Source organism: Patiria miniata, unplaced genomic scaffold (assembly GCF_015706575.1).
Source record: "Patiria miniata isolate m_02_andy unplaced genomic scaffold, ASM1570657v1 HiC_scaffold_5, whole genome shotgun sequence".
NCBI lineage: Eukaryota > Metazoa > Echinodermata > Asteroidea > Valvatida > Asterinidae > Patiria > Patiria miniata.
In genome coordinates, this window is record NW_024037072.1 from 6231694 (window position 1) to 6244870 (window position 13177).

General features: G+C 40.2%; 1 protein-coding gene across 1 annotated transcript; it reads right to left on the reverse strand.

Moving 5' to 3' along the window:
* Positions 1–430: 430 nt before the first annotated feature.
* Positions 431–10106, reverse strand: LOC119741159. The gene is made up of 7 exons (XM_038216861.1): positions 10020–10106; positions 6831–6909; positions 5855–6193; positions 4692–4991; positions 3822–3878; positions 2356–2551; positions 431–1063 (listed from the first exon to the last, which is right to left on the reverse strand). The coding sequence occupies exons 1-7, from the start codon at positions 10095–10097 to the stop codon at positions 976–978; spliced, it is 1137 nt and encodes a 378-aa protein (XP_038072789.1). The 5' UTR covers positions 10098–10106; the 3' UTR covers positions 431–975.
* Positions 10107–13177: the final 3071 nt, after the last annotated feature.

A 13177-nucleotide genomic window follows, 5' to 3' on the forward strand; every position in this document is an offset into this window, starting at 1 on the left:
AAAGCACATTTACATCATTTTAGTTTAATTATTTAATTGATTGTTAAATTTCAATGTAAACTTATCTTATATACACAATTATATTTTACATATAAGCCTATCAGCCTTTTTCAAAGTTAAGAGTTCAGTTCGTTTTGAGTTATGATATTCTTCTTGTTTTTGAGTTATATTTTGGGAAATGTTACGATAGAGGGCTTTTGAGGTTGATAAGGCATTTGCAGTAGAGAATTCAATTTTCTCAGTAACTGTAGGAATTGATCACTACAAATCCACCTTTAAAGATAAAGGTAATTATATTTATTTTGTAATATTTTGGTCAAGCACGCCAGTGGCCCACCCCAAGATTTTGTCATGGGATATTGGTATTGGGAAAAGGGATTACCATTATTTTTTTCGACTGGTCTAGGCAAAGCTAGAAAGTGGGGGGGGGGGGGGGGGGGGGGGTTGGAAGGCAGCATTTGATGCTATGATTTGATGCTCTTCAATGATTTGCAGGAGTTCACTCTAGCATTTTACACACCTTTCTGGCACTTTATATTGTGTGATTGAAGCTAAATTTACAATCATAATATCGGCTTACGGCCTCTTCTTTTTTTTCTTTTCATTCCCCCACTTTTCTGGTTTGCTGCTTTACACTCCATAGGATGATAATTACAACCCTTAAGTGGCTTCAAATATGCATTGAAAGCTGACTTAGTAATTGTGAATACCACTCCAGAGCTTAAATGTATGACGTGTTCTTGCGAATCAGGCAGACCTAAAAGTAATGAATTTTTCAAAATGGGATTTTTCTAGGTTTTGCTATGATTTAATGCTGCAAAAAAAACACCTTGAACGTTGGAACTTTATACATTTGTAAAACATTTCATTTTTTACATTGTGCCCTGAATCGTCTATTTTCTGAACCTAATAAATATGGCGAATTTGTTTTCTTGTTTCGGCCCGTGTCCAGTTTTGATTGATTCCTCATTATTTTCACTGGCTATGGGCTTGGCCGTTTGAGATCACCTGTATATTAAGCGGTTCCCTGGTTCCATTCGCTCCATCTTCTGCATCGCTTGTACTGTCAAAAACAAGAAACAATCTGAATGTTATAATTCAGACACACTCTTGAAAGTCCTGGATCGGATTTGACCCGGAATTCGGGTCATAATTTGACCTGATAATTTCAAGGTCAAAATGGTCACCTTTTCGGCTCAAAATGACATTCCGCTCGGTCAACCTCGGCAAAAATATCATTTAGACCGGGAAACATGAATTGGAAAAAAATAGAATTGTGACCCTGAAAGTATCAGGTCAAATACATGCATATGACACAGATTTCGGATAAAATCTGACCAGGGACTTTTTTTAGAGTGTATAAACTCCCCTCATCTCTGAATCGAAATATATTTAAACTTTTCTCTTGCATTATCGCAAAATTGAAAATACTGTCTCCTTTTTTGTAGGGTTCATTAATGCTAAAGTACTTTTGTTCTATCAAAATCCACACAACTATAGTGCGGCGCGGCATTACGTCATTGTCAGCTGAGGCCAAGTTCGGGCAAGGACCATTAGTCGACTAGTGGTTGATTTGTGACGTACCTTACGCCTGCGCTCTAATAGCTACGTGCGAACGTCTCTAGTCAAACGCTGGTCAAATGTCATCGCAAAACTCTTGGATCCTGGCTCCCTGCTGTACGTTATGAATGGGCGCGGCTATTGGTTACCAGCGATGCAACCAGCCCCAGTAGGTTGGTTCCAAATAGTCGACTAGACAGAGTTCGGGCTAACTTTAGTCGAGCTATGGTTAACCAACGGTCAACAATAGTTCTTGCGCGAACTTGCCCTGGGCTGATGATAACATACTTCCATGAGCAAGTGGGTTTTCATATCGGTTGATATGTTATTACCATTCAGCACCCAAGAACCGTTAAGGGGAGGGGGGCAACGGGGACCATGGCCCACAACATGAACCATTTTAAAAAATAAAAGTGACGTCGCAATAAAGGCAGGCACCCGTACACATTTACTAAAAAACAATTGGTTAAAATGGTCAGAAATTGCCTCAGCTTGCACAAAGCATCTAGAATCCAAAAAAAATAGGGGCCCTTGAGCGGGGGCCCGAACAACACGCCGTAATTTTTAGGACCCGCTTTTTGGAGCACCACATTTTTTTTGGTGCCCACAATTGTGTTCTGGACCCGCCCTTGGAACCATTCAGTTTTATGAAAATGGGTCCATAACGAGACAAGGAGATTTCAGAAGTTCCTGTATGCCCACGTCAACCTTAATCCTTGAACCGATGTCATAGACGCATGTATAATTATATACAATTACTATAGTCATTAATCTGTTAAGACACAAACGTTTCACCTGGAGGATCGACGGTTCTTGCGCCGGTGCCAAAAATGCACAACAAGGGGGGCGGCGATCCCCCAGACGACAAGGAGTCCTATGACAATGTAAGCGCCGTTATCCGGTTGATTCTCTGCATCCAGCATTTGGTTTGGGGCGACTACGGTTCCCGGTGCTTCATTGGTTTTGCGACCGGTGTCAGCCTGGCCAGTTGCTGTACCCAAGTGAGAAAGAAACTCAGTTCAAATAGTGAAGGAGTGTTGTGGTTTGTAATCAACGATCCTCCCCAACAAATTCACCTTATTTTAGTTTCTATTAAATATTATGTTGAACAGAAGGAAATTGAGTGACTGGTGAGATATCGAGCTCTTTTGGCCTTTCACAGGTTGTTATGACTTTGTTTGGGGGCGCAAGGCATATACGCGAAAGACTGCCGATATAAAACTTGGGCTGGATAAAGCAATGTACCGTATACGTACGGTATTTCCGCAAGTTGGGATACAAAAGTACGCTATTCCGAAAGTGGCAGGTACTGCCTTGCCAGACGTAATGTGAAAAGTACGACCGCGTGCTTGCCCATAATTGTGTGTGTGGGTGTCCATGGGTGAGTTTGTCTTACATACGCAGTGTGGACTTCCGAACAAAAGACGTCCACATAATGTAGGTAGTACCGACGTTGTGTGGACTTACCCCACGTCCACACAGTGTTTCCCCATTTCTGGAAAACAGGTTTAGAGGCATTTTTGGGTTAGGTTTATCTGTAGCAGAATGAAGAGAAACACTAAAGGGAATCATAGAAAAAAAATTGGGTTGAAAGAGTTTTCACAGTTTGAGAAAAATGAGTTTTTTCACTGGTTTTTCTTAACTACACGAAAGCAATGGAAAGTCCACACTAGTCATGTGAAACAAGTGTGGGTGTGTATGTGCGTGTCTCACCACCTCGAGTTAATCGAGAGCACTGGCGATCATCGACCGTGAAGAGGACGAGGCTTTAAATGCAAGTTAATATAATGTAAAATGTGTATATTAAGCCTCTCTCTGCTTGAATAACCAACTTTTAATGAAAACATTTAACGAACATGTCTATGCCTTTTGTCTGGCATATTCGGCAAAAATCATTAAACCACACACATCTCTTTCCTTCATAATGAGGAAATGCCAGTCGAAACAATGGAAACATAATATGACAGTTGAAACAAGTGCTGATTGCCATACTTCCCCCAGATAATCCTTATAATGTTTACGGGCTAGAGTGCCCCGACAACCCATTCCTTTCTACGGAAAAAAACTCAACAGAGCTTACTCAGGGTACGCCATCTTGATAATCAAAGCGAGACAAGTAAAGTTGGCGGCGTAAATAGTGTGTGCGGTGAACGAATAACTCTCGCAAAGTAGTTACAGCCACCATTTTGCGTTATTTGCCTCGCTTATATTTTCAAGGTGGCGCACCCCGAGAAAGATCTATTGGCCTTGTAAAAACTTACTCTTGAGGGTTGGAGTCACCGGAACCGCGTCCTCTGGGCAGCAACTTTTACACGAAGCTGTATGAAAATTGACCAAAGCTACTAATTAATTTTTGCAAGTTTTTGTGCTGATTTGTTCGTGACACAGATACGTTATCTTCCCTACAAAATCAAAATGAAAACGTACACTCTTTGAAATTAAGTGAGTATACACAAGATGAGTAAAAAAAATGTTCCTTTGGATTAGTTCTTGTCTCCCACAAAAAACGGGAAAGTTACCAGATTTTTTTTTCAGCCAACAATAATCGGTCTGGGTATTGATCACGTTCAGTAAAATTTTCACTGATATCCAGCTATGCATGAATAGGATACAGGCCTTTCTTTGCGACTACCCGAAAACACTGCCAACACAATGTTAAGAATAGGCCTCTTGCTATCGACACAATAGCAACAATGGGCCTCTGGACAATGAAGGAAATAAAGTAACAACAGGACAGGACATGAATGAAATGGAATTACATTTACTGAACTTGAATCTGAATTACAGATAAGGTTCACACTTTCACTGTCCTGCCGCTCGACCTTCCATTTGTCTGCCATTCAAAGCAATGCATAGTTGAGGCGAAGAACACGGATGGTCTGCAGAGCTGTTGCAGACAAATTTTAGTGAACGTATGCCCAGACTGATTGTTGACTGAAAATAACCCTGGTAACTTTTCCCGTTTTTGTGGGAGACTAATCCAAAGTGACACTTTATTTACTCACCCTGTAAACCAATATGCATGTACATCATGTACATGTACATGTACATGTACATGTGCACTACATACATCAGAAGTCATGCATCGTATAGCATACCTATTTGGTTTACATATATCATTTTAATCTTACCATTTATGTCAATGGACTTTGACGTGGACACAGGTTCCAAGCCCCTGCTTGCCATTACATTGAAATTGTAGTTAGCCGCGTCCGTGCACTTGAAGTTTGGAATGATGAGCGCGCCGTCTAGCTTGTCGACGTACGCATTCTGATAACCTTCGTGGCTGTACCGGTAGGGTAGCTCTTCGACTATTCCATCCCTGCTCGTTCGGGTGACTCGGACTGGAGCTTTGTGGTCGCATTTTCGGTCTAGCGGGACAGTGACAGTCTCCCCCAGATTTGCCGTCAAATTAGTGGCCAATTCAAACTCTAGATTATAGGAGTAAATTAAATCGTAAAGTAATATCTAAATGCTCTCAAAGTTGGTCTGATGAAAGGTAAATAGTATACGCTCTGTTTTTGATAGAAACCTTGTTTTCCTTTCCAACATTTTACTGAAAATCCCCTTGAGATACATGGGGATATAATGTGCGTACCTTTTTAGCACTGCCACGTCCCAACTATCATGTTCCCAACTGTAATTGGGCAGTCCCAACAACGGTCACAACGTACAGTTGGGGCAGTCCCAAATAATTATGGTCCCAACTGTTTAGTCCCAATGGGTTGCGCAGTCCCAACAATACATGACTTTGTATTACAGCCGGGGCGATCCAAACTGTATAGCTGGGATCGTCCCAACTACATAGTTGGGGTGTAACAACGCCACAGAGGTTCAGTGATCCCTTTAACATAATTATTGAAAAGTGAGGCTCTAAAAATTCGGTCACTTGAATGGGTTTATAAATAGATTAAGTAACATACAAGCCGATTTTATGAAGATCATTGAGTGACTGCATCACCTAAAATGACTTCATAAGTTACTCAATAACTTGTTGCGGAAGTCGGGTACTATATCCGAAATGTTGCGCTATGGGAAATGTTGCGCAATGTGAAATGTTGTCTCAGATTTTGCGCCTTCCGCGTCCATTTGTATATCATGTAATTGGACAATATTTCACATGCTGCCGACGCGATTCTACCGAGATATGTAATTGCAGGTCGGCGTTCCACTCGCGCAAACGTTTGCGTAAATGGAACGCAGCCCAGGTGCGTTTCAGGTTGCTCTCACACGGCGATTCAATGCACAAAGAGAATAGCAGGTGCCTATACGTGAAATGCCATGGTTCTCTTACCGGATTGTCGTTGGACAAACACGGTGGCACTCGATGTGTACGTTATGCCATTTTCTACTGCCCGACACCAGTAGACGCCCCCATCGGTCACGGATGCAGCATGCACTGTCAGCCTCACCTTCAGGTCCCATTTGTAGTCCGAGTCGATCTGCCGACACATTGGAGTGAAGGCGAGAACCTGGGTGTGGCTCGTGTCGTTGATCGGCGTGGATCCCTTGCCGAATGATACCTGTGTATCTTTCCTGGATGCCGAGCGCAGTGTACAGTACAGCTCAAATGCATCCCCGGGAGCTACACAGACACCTGTCGTCTCCATGTAGATTTGCGTTGCGGCAGACCCTAGACAAAAAAGGGGTTCCAGTTTGTTTCAGATGAGATATCTTTAACGCATGGTTTTGCATTCGTTTTGTTTTGAATTCAGGTTTCATTTCAATCCATACAGTGTACTGGATTCTACAGAATCTCATTCTGTTACCATGGTCCCAAGGGGCCAACCTATAATCATCATTTCAACTGTCTCACTGACTGACTGACTCCCCAAGTGACAGACAGACTGACTGTCAGTTGTCACTCAGACTGGATACAGACTGTTGAAGATATCCGGGCAGTGCTATCGTATAGGATTACCCCGTAACGCCCTTGAATTGGCCAAAGACGGACCAGTGTGTAGACCGGTTGCATGAAAAAAAGACTTCCAGTAAATATCCATTTTGAATCGAGAATTTCTTGTGATCTGAGACTAGCTTGACTAATTTTTCCCATTATTAAACAGTCTTGCATTGAGAATTTCATTCTGGAATAATAAAAGTTAGGACTCTTCCACACAGAACGGAGATAAATTATTTTCCATATAACACATCTCATTTTTTAGTGTGCCAAGACTATGTAGGGCCTACTCGATTAATCTAAACAGCACGATTGTTAAAAACAAAATCAAGATGAAGATTTTGGGAAGTTCTTTTAGTTTTTTTCATACCAAGGGCGGTCTCCTGTAGGAGCACGCAGAGGAGCAGAGCCATCAAGAAGGAGGAGGCGTCCATTATCTTGTGGTTAACCTGTGTCCATCAAAGCAAATCATCAGAGAGAAAAAAAACTGTGAGATTTTAAAAATCATCAGAGAGGAAAAAAAAACTGTGAGATGTAAAGCAGTCAGTGGATGTGCAGGATCAGCTATACTGAGACGGGTGTGCTTAGAGAAACAGCTGTTGGTGTTTCGAGAGGCATGGTGGGGAATTTTCATGTGGGTGGGTTGGGGTAAGGGGGAGGGGGGGGGGTCATGGAAAGGTAGGACAGGGTCAACAGGATTGCAGGAAAAGACGAAGGGAAGGATTGCACAATAGGCTTGGAAAACGAATGAATTAAACCCGGAACTGCAAATTGATTAAACAATAATGTTTAATTTGAATATCAAATACAATAACATCAACATTAAACCATCAATAATTTAACACAAGCCCCGTGCCCTCCAGGGAACAGAATGCTGTAATTAGTTTTACAAATTACATGAGAAAACATCATACTGCCGTGCTAAACACCTACCTGCAGCCAAATGGTTAAGGAGGAGGAAGGAAATATGAGGCATACATAATCAGACTCAGCCAAAGTCTCTTGGGCCCAATTAAGCCGAAATAGCAATTAGCATTTATTCCTTGTACATAGTGGCACACGTACATCACATGCACAGAGTTACATACAACAGACTTCCCAACTCATGTACACGTGAGGAGCGGCAGTATTATGTGCAGACATAGCTGTCGAACACTATGACCTTATATGACCTTATGGCATTCCGTTTTGTTTATCACGGTTCATGAACCCGGATACATGACCAAAATAAAGATTGATAATGCAATACTTTTCCGAGGAGTGAAAGTATATCCATCGGGAAGTTGATTTTGGTACCAGAGGCGTAAATCCTCCGGGGGGGGGGGGGTGTTATTATATCCCCCACTTTTAGACCGGGGGATGTGCATTAGAATCATCCCCCACTTGTTCGTTATGAGAAAAAAAAATCGCAGATGTTGAGGTATTATTAGAACATCCGAACCTTGCAACCAAAATGTACTTAATAGCACTGAAAAGTGGAGAAACAAAGTACAGAAGCTTTGAAAATGCACCGTTTTGATGTATAGGCCTACATTGATATACATCTATATGAAGAACGCCCCCTAGTGTAATGTGGTGTTCAGCAACCCCCCTCCCCCCCCCCCCCCCCCCCCGCTTTTTGAATATCCATGCACGACCGTGCATTTATTTTTTTGGTCATCCCCCCAATTCACCGGCACGAATTTAAACTACTGTTTGGCACTACACACGGGTAGCCCCCCTTTTGATTTAAATCCATGTCTTGTTCAAATATTTGTTTAAGCTATAAAAAGCCGCCAAAAGTCCAAAAGTTAGTCATGCATCTATTATGAAATATCTGGGGATTTTTCCTGTAGAGATGTTGCGATATTGACTACAGCATTTTGGGTGACGCAATACTATGCGCACCAGGGGGAAAACAGTGATGACGAAGTCTTCTTTAAATGTGTTTATTTTCTTTCAGGTATAACACTCTATATGATTATTCGACTAGATTCGTTTCAATGAAAGAAAAATAAGACCAATTACAAATATTGCGAAACTATAGGGTTACAATACTACAGGATATCAAGAAAAAGTAAAATAGAAATCTGTATAAATAAGGTGATTTTAAGATTATCCCCCAAAGCTTCAAGAATTGTAGAAAATTAGGAAGAGAAAGCCGATATACATGTCCAACTTGCACGCGTGTACTACGTGGGTTTACATGTACATATCGATGCATCACGCGCGCTCGGTAACGGAATCGCACTCGGGATACGGGAACCATCTAATGTACGCTGGGCATGAAGACCAAATCGCGTCGTTCAAACATGAACACGAGTCTGAAATTTAACGTGTCCACGATCGCAAGGGGAGCTCTCGGAATTGAACGGGAAATTTTCACTTTTCATCCGGATCGTAAGTAAACTTCAGTACAGCCATCTTAATTATCGATGTCTACTTGTACCGCAGGTGGCGTATTTAGTAATTTAGAGGCCGTTTTGATGGTGAAATCTGATGTTTTTGTTGGGCAAAGTGAGTCATTCATCTCATTATGAAATAACGGGGGATTTTCCCTTCAGAGATGTTGCGATATCGACTACAGCATTTTGGGTGACGCAATACTATGCACACCTGGGAGAAAATAGTGATGACGAATTCTTCAACTTTAAATGTGTTTAATTTCTTCCAGGTATAACATTCTATATATGATTATTCGACTAGATTCATTTCAATGACAGAAAAATAAGACCAGTTACAAATATTGCGAAACTATAGGGTTACAATACTACAGGATATCAAGAAAAAATAAAATAGAAATCTGTATAAATAAGGTGATTTTAATAAGATTATCCCCAAAAGCTTCAAGAATTGTAGATAATTAGGAAGAGAAAGCCGATAAACATTTCAAACTTGCACGCGTATACTACGTGGGTTTACATGTACATCGGGGATTGAAGCTTTGAGCAATCGGCAGGAACATTTCCAGCAGTCATAGCGGCAGAATCATCTGAAGTTCGATATTTTTCTTAGATATGTTGAACAAAATCAATGTGCCCTGACCCAGGTAAACAGGTTATTGTTTACAGACGAACTGATTTTGGAAGAATGTAAATTAGTCTTTCTATTTAATATTAAGTCGCGTTGTGGTGCCATTTAAAAAAAGTGGACATTTCTATGATGTTTGTAATGCATATTTTGTCATTTTCAAACATCCATTCAGAGCCGTTACACCAACAAATAATGCTAAATTGTCTTTAAAAAAACATCAACATTAATGTGCAGGTGTCAATTTATCATAAAACGACCTTTTTGGCAATGAAATCCACTGAAATAAGAGCAATCAGTGAAATCCTTCACGATGCATGCGCTCATATCGCAGAACAAACTGTGCATACAAATGGCCATTTTATACACACACCTCGGGTTGAACTCTTCCCTGTATAAGACCAATGATCGTGTCTGCCCAAAGTACATAGTACATGTACGCACAGTGCTTATTTGCGATAACATAACGTTGACTTCGCCTTAGCGTCTACTACGAATTATGATCCATATCAAATAATATTTCATGCACCACCAAGTATTGTGTGCCTACCTTATTGGAAGGATGCTCTGTATCACTCATGTAGTGTAGTGCAGTGCAGTACACGGTGTGGTGCGATAGCTGACGCATTCAGCGGAATTCTGATCACCTGGTATTCTGTGCTAGTCATTTATACGGCAAGGCATATACTGATAAGATACGGGGCCAGGGAAAATCCCTGTTTGCTGTTACGAAATACGTCTTGGATATAGACGGGTATTCCCCGTCAGACAATTTCATCAGCGCAAGATGTAGCGGCAAGTTGTTAAATTTAATTTCCAAAAATTAAGATTTTACCCTCTTTTACATTTTAATATGGCCGACCAGTGAATACAAGCTCAGCAGCGCGTTGTTGGCATTGATGTGTGGATTTTGTTCCTGATTGTATACCTCCAGCACTCTCACATTTATGTCATGTTGGGGTATTTTGTATGCGGTTCTCAATACAGTGTAACCAGCCTTTCGAGACATTCTTTCGAGGTTTTTGGAAAACTCGGAGTTGTTGACAAGGAAATATTTTGAGAAATTTTATAATCAGAGGAAAATCGAAAGTGAAACGAGATTTCGACATACCCACATATCCATCTACGATTGAAAAACCTTGAAGTAATAAAAATAATTCGGCATTCTTTCGTTTGCTACTGGCCTCCAAGGATTAAATGTTTGAAACTGATAAACCAGGAACTATACAAAAAACGTTAGGAACAAACGAGAACACTAATCCCTCGTTTTATGGCGTATATTAGGATATAAATCGAGGAAATTGAGTATTTTCCCCCTCAAGATCAAAATACGCAGGAAACATTCGACCGAGTGTCCTTGAAAAAGTTTCATCTCTATAAAGCTTATAAACATTAATGTCAAATGGAAATTTAAAGACAATGGCTCAAGATTATACGAAGATGGGGTTGACCCTTAATTCTCAACAATGCAAAGCGCATACATAGTTATGACATTACTTCATCCAGGGCCTGGGGAAAGTTGTTCAGGAAATGAACACGACTGCGACTATAATTATATTACATTGACGACGACGCCACAAACAAGGAAACAGAGGATGCCAGAAAATAGGCCCGAAATTGCCTACACTGTCCAAATCGCACATGCCCTCAATGCTTTCGCTTTAGAACATTTTGAGGGCCATGAACTTCAGGGTTTGTAAACAGAAGGGTGGAAGCCGTGAACAGGACAGCGAACTCGTATTTCTGTGAAATTTGGATGAAATTGGGCCCTAAAATTGCTTCGTTTTGCGATGGGCTAATAATTCAGGCCTTATTTTAGGGGTGATCATCTTTGGATGGAAATTTCACTCATAGGCCATTGGATTACCCCCAAAAATTGAACAGAAAATGAAAGATGATGAACTAAGCTTGGATTTGATGTGTGTCTCAAACACTTTGGAGAGTTGTATTTTTCCGGGGTCTATGGCAGTTTATTTACTGGTCTGCAACCCAAAGAAGACTGACCCTCTCTAGCTCTGGCAAGCAATATTATATCAAACAATGAACAAACAATCCCAAAGAAACAGACTTTGCAGAATTGTGTTTGCCGTGAGCTGCGTTGAAAAATCGTTTCCTCACTACTTCTTGCTCAGTTTGCAAAACCAAGATATTAGTTGGTTCTGTAAAAAAAAAGGCACTTCACATTGCGTATATATAATTGCAAAATATTGACCAAATAAAAAAAAAAGTCGTTAGTTTGAAACGGCTTAGGCCTACTTAGTTCAATAACTCTAGATTTCATAACAAAAGAAAATAGAAAGACATCCAGTTGATTTTCTTGTAAGTCATTCTCAACTAGACATGTTTTTATTTTGTATCGAATGCTTGGACTAGTTCCTGGTGTGCGCGCGATAAAGGAAACTTAAAACCTGACAATCCCTGGACAAACCAATTTTTGTAAATTGAGTCATCGAGGGGCCGGGAAAATGCATTGGGAGCAGTGACCCAGGCAGGTTGAGGATTTTGATAGGTATTTTACACAGCAAATAACTATCCGAAGGCTAAACTGTGTGACAAAAAATCTAAGGTCAGTTGATATATCTTTATTCGACCAATTTTATACACCGTATTAAAAAAAATGCAAATTATGCTACTGACCACAAGTAATTTGATAAACTATCAAACTAGCTGTTAAATAATTTGACCAATGATTTATATCTTACTACCTGTGTATAATACATTATGATCAAATTTATCTTCTTTTTATACCTGTACATAGCGACACAAAAGAGGAAATATCAGATTACTGAGAATTGAACTATCAACTATAAACTACTATATAAGCACTCAAATCATATAACTTTAATACTGCACTAACATCCAAAAAAAAAAAAAACATCGAGCAAAACACTCGGAAATCGGATTATCAACTCAGAGCAGTTACATGAGACGCTAATACCGCTAATGCAGTTTAAAACACTAGTAAACTACTCTAGTTTTAAACCTCCCGAGGTAAGATATCGTCATTGCTTAGTTATGTTACTATTTGCCCTACAATATTTTCCTATAATAAATATCTATTGTGATAGAATTTACACTGTTGCTCGACTCAGTATGTCAACAAAATATAAAATGTACCCACAGGGTATTACCTTCACCTTATGCTACACTCGCACACACAAGCGCCCGTCATTTGCGTACAAAAGACAACCATCATATCCAATAAATATCATCTTGATCATGAATCTCGTATTTTGTCTTCAAGTAATACTGCCAATACAATCACCAGCCCGGTTGGAAAAAGGGTGTGAATGCAGCCCTCCCTTCGCCACTCCAAAAACAGTCTTATATTTCTCTCGCCCCCCAAAAATAAATGTTTGCTTCAAGTGATAAAAGAAATTTACATCACATTTATCAAGTGTTAAGATATTTAGAATTATACATTATCTTACTTTGGTCTCCCACGCAATAATGTGTACCAGTGCAGCATAACGGTAGTGTTTTTCTTATGCATATTTCCGCAGGAGTCAATGAAGTCTTTAACATGAACATAAACACCGTCATACGAAATGTACAAATAGTTTTTGATGTCCGACTATAAGTCCAACAGAAGACAGTTTTGATAGTTCATTTTGTATATCTACACTTTTGTTTAGAGCGGAAACACTGATTTTGGACATGACTTCTGCGGGAAATAATGTAAACGCTTGTTGCACTTTAATATAAAGT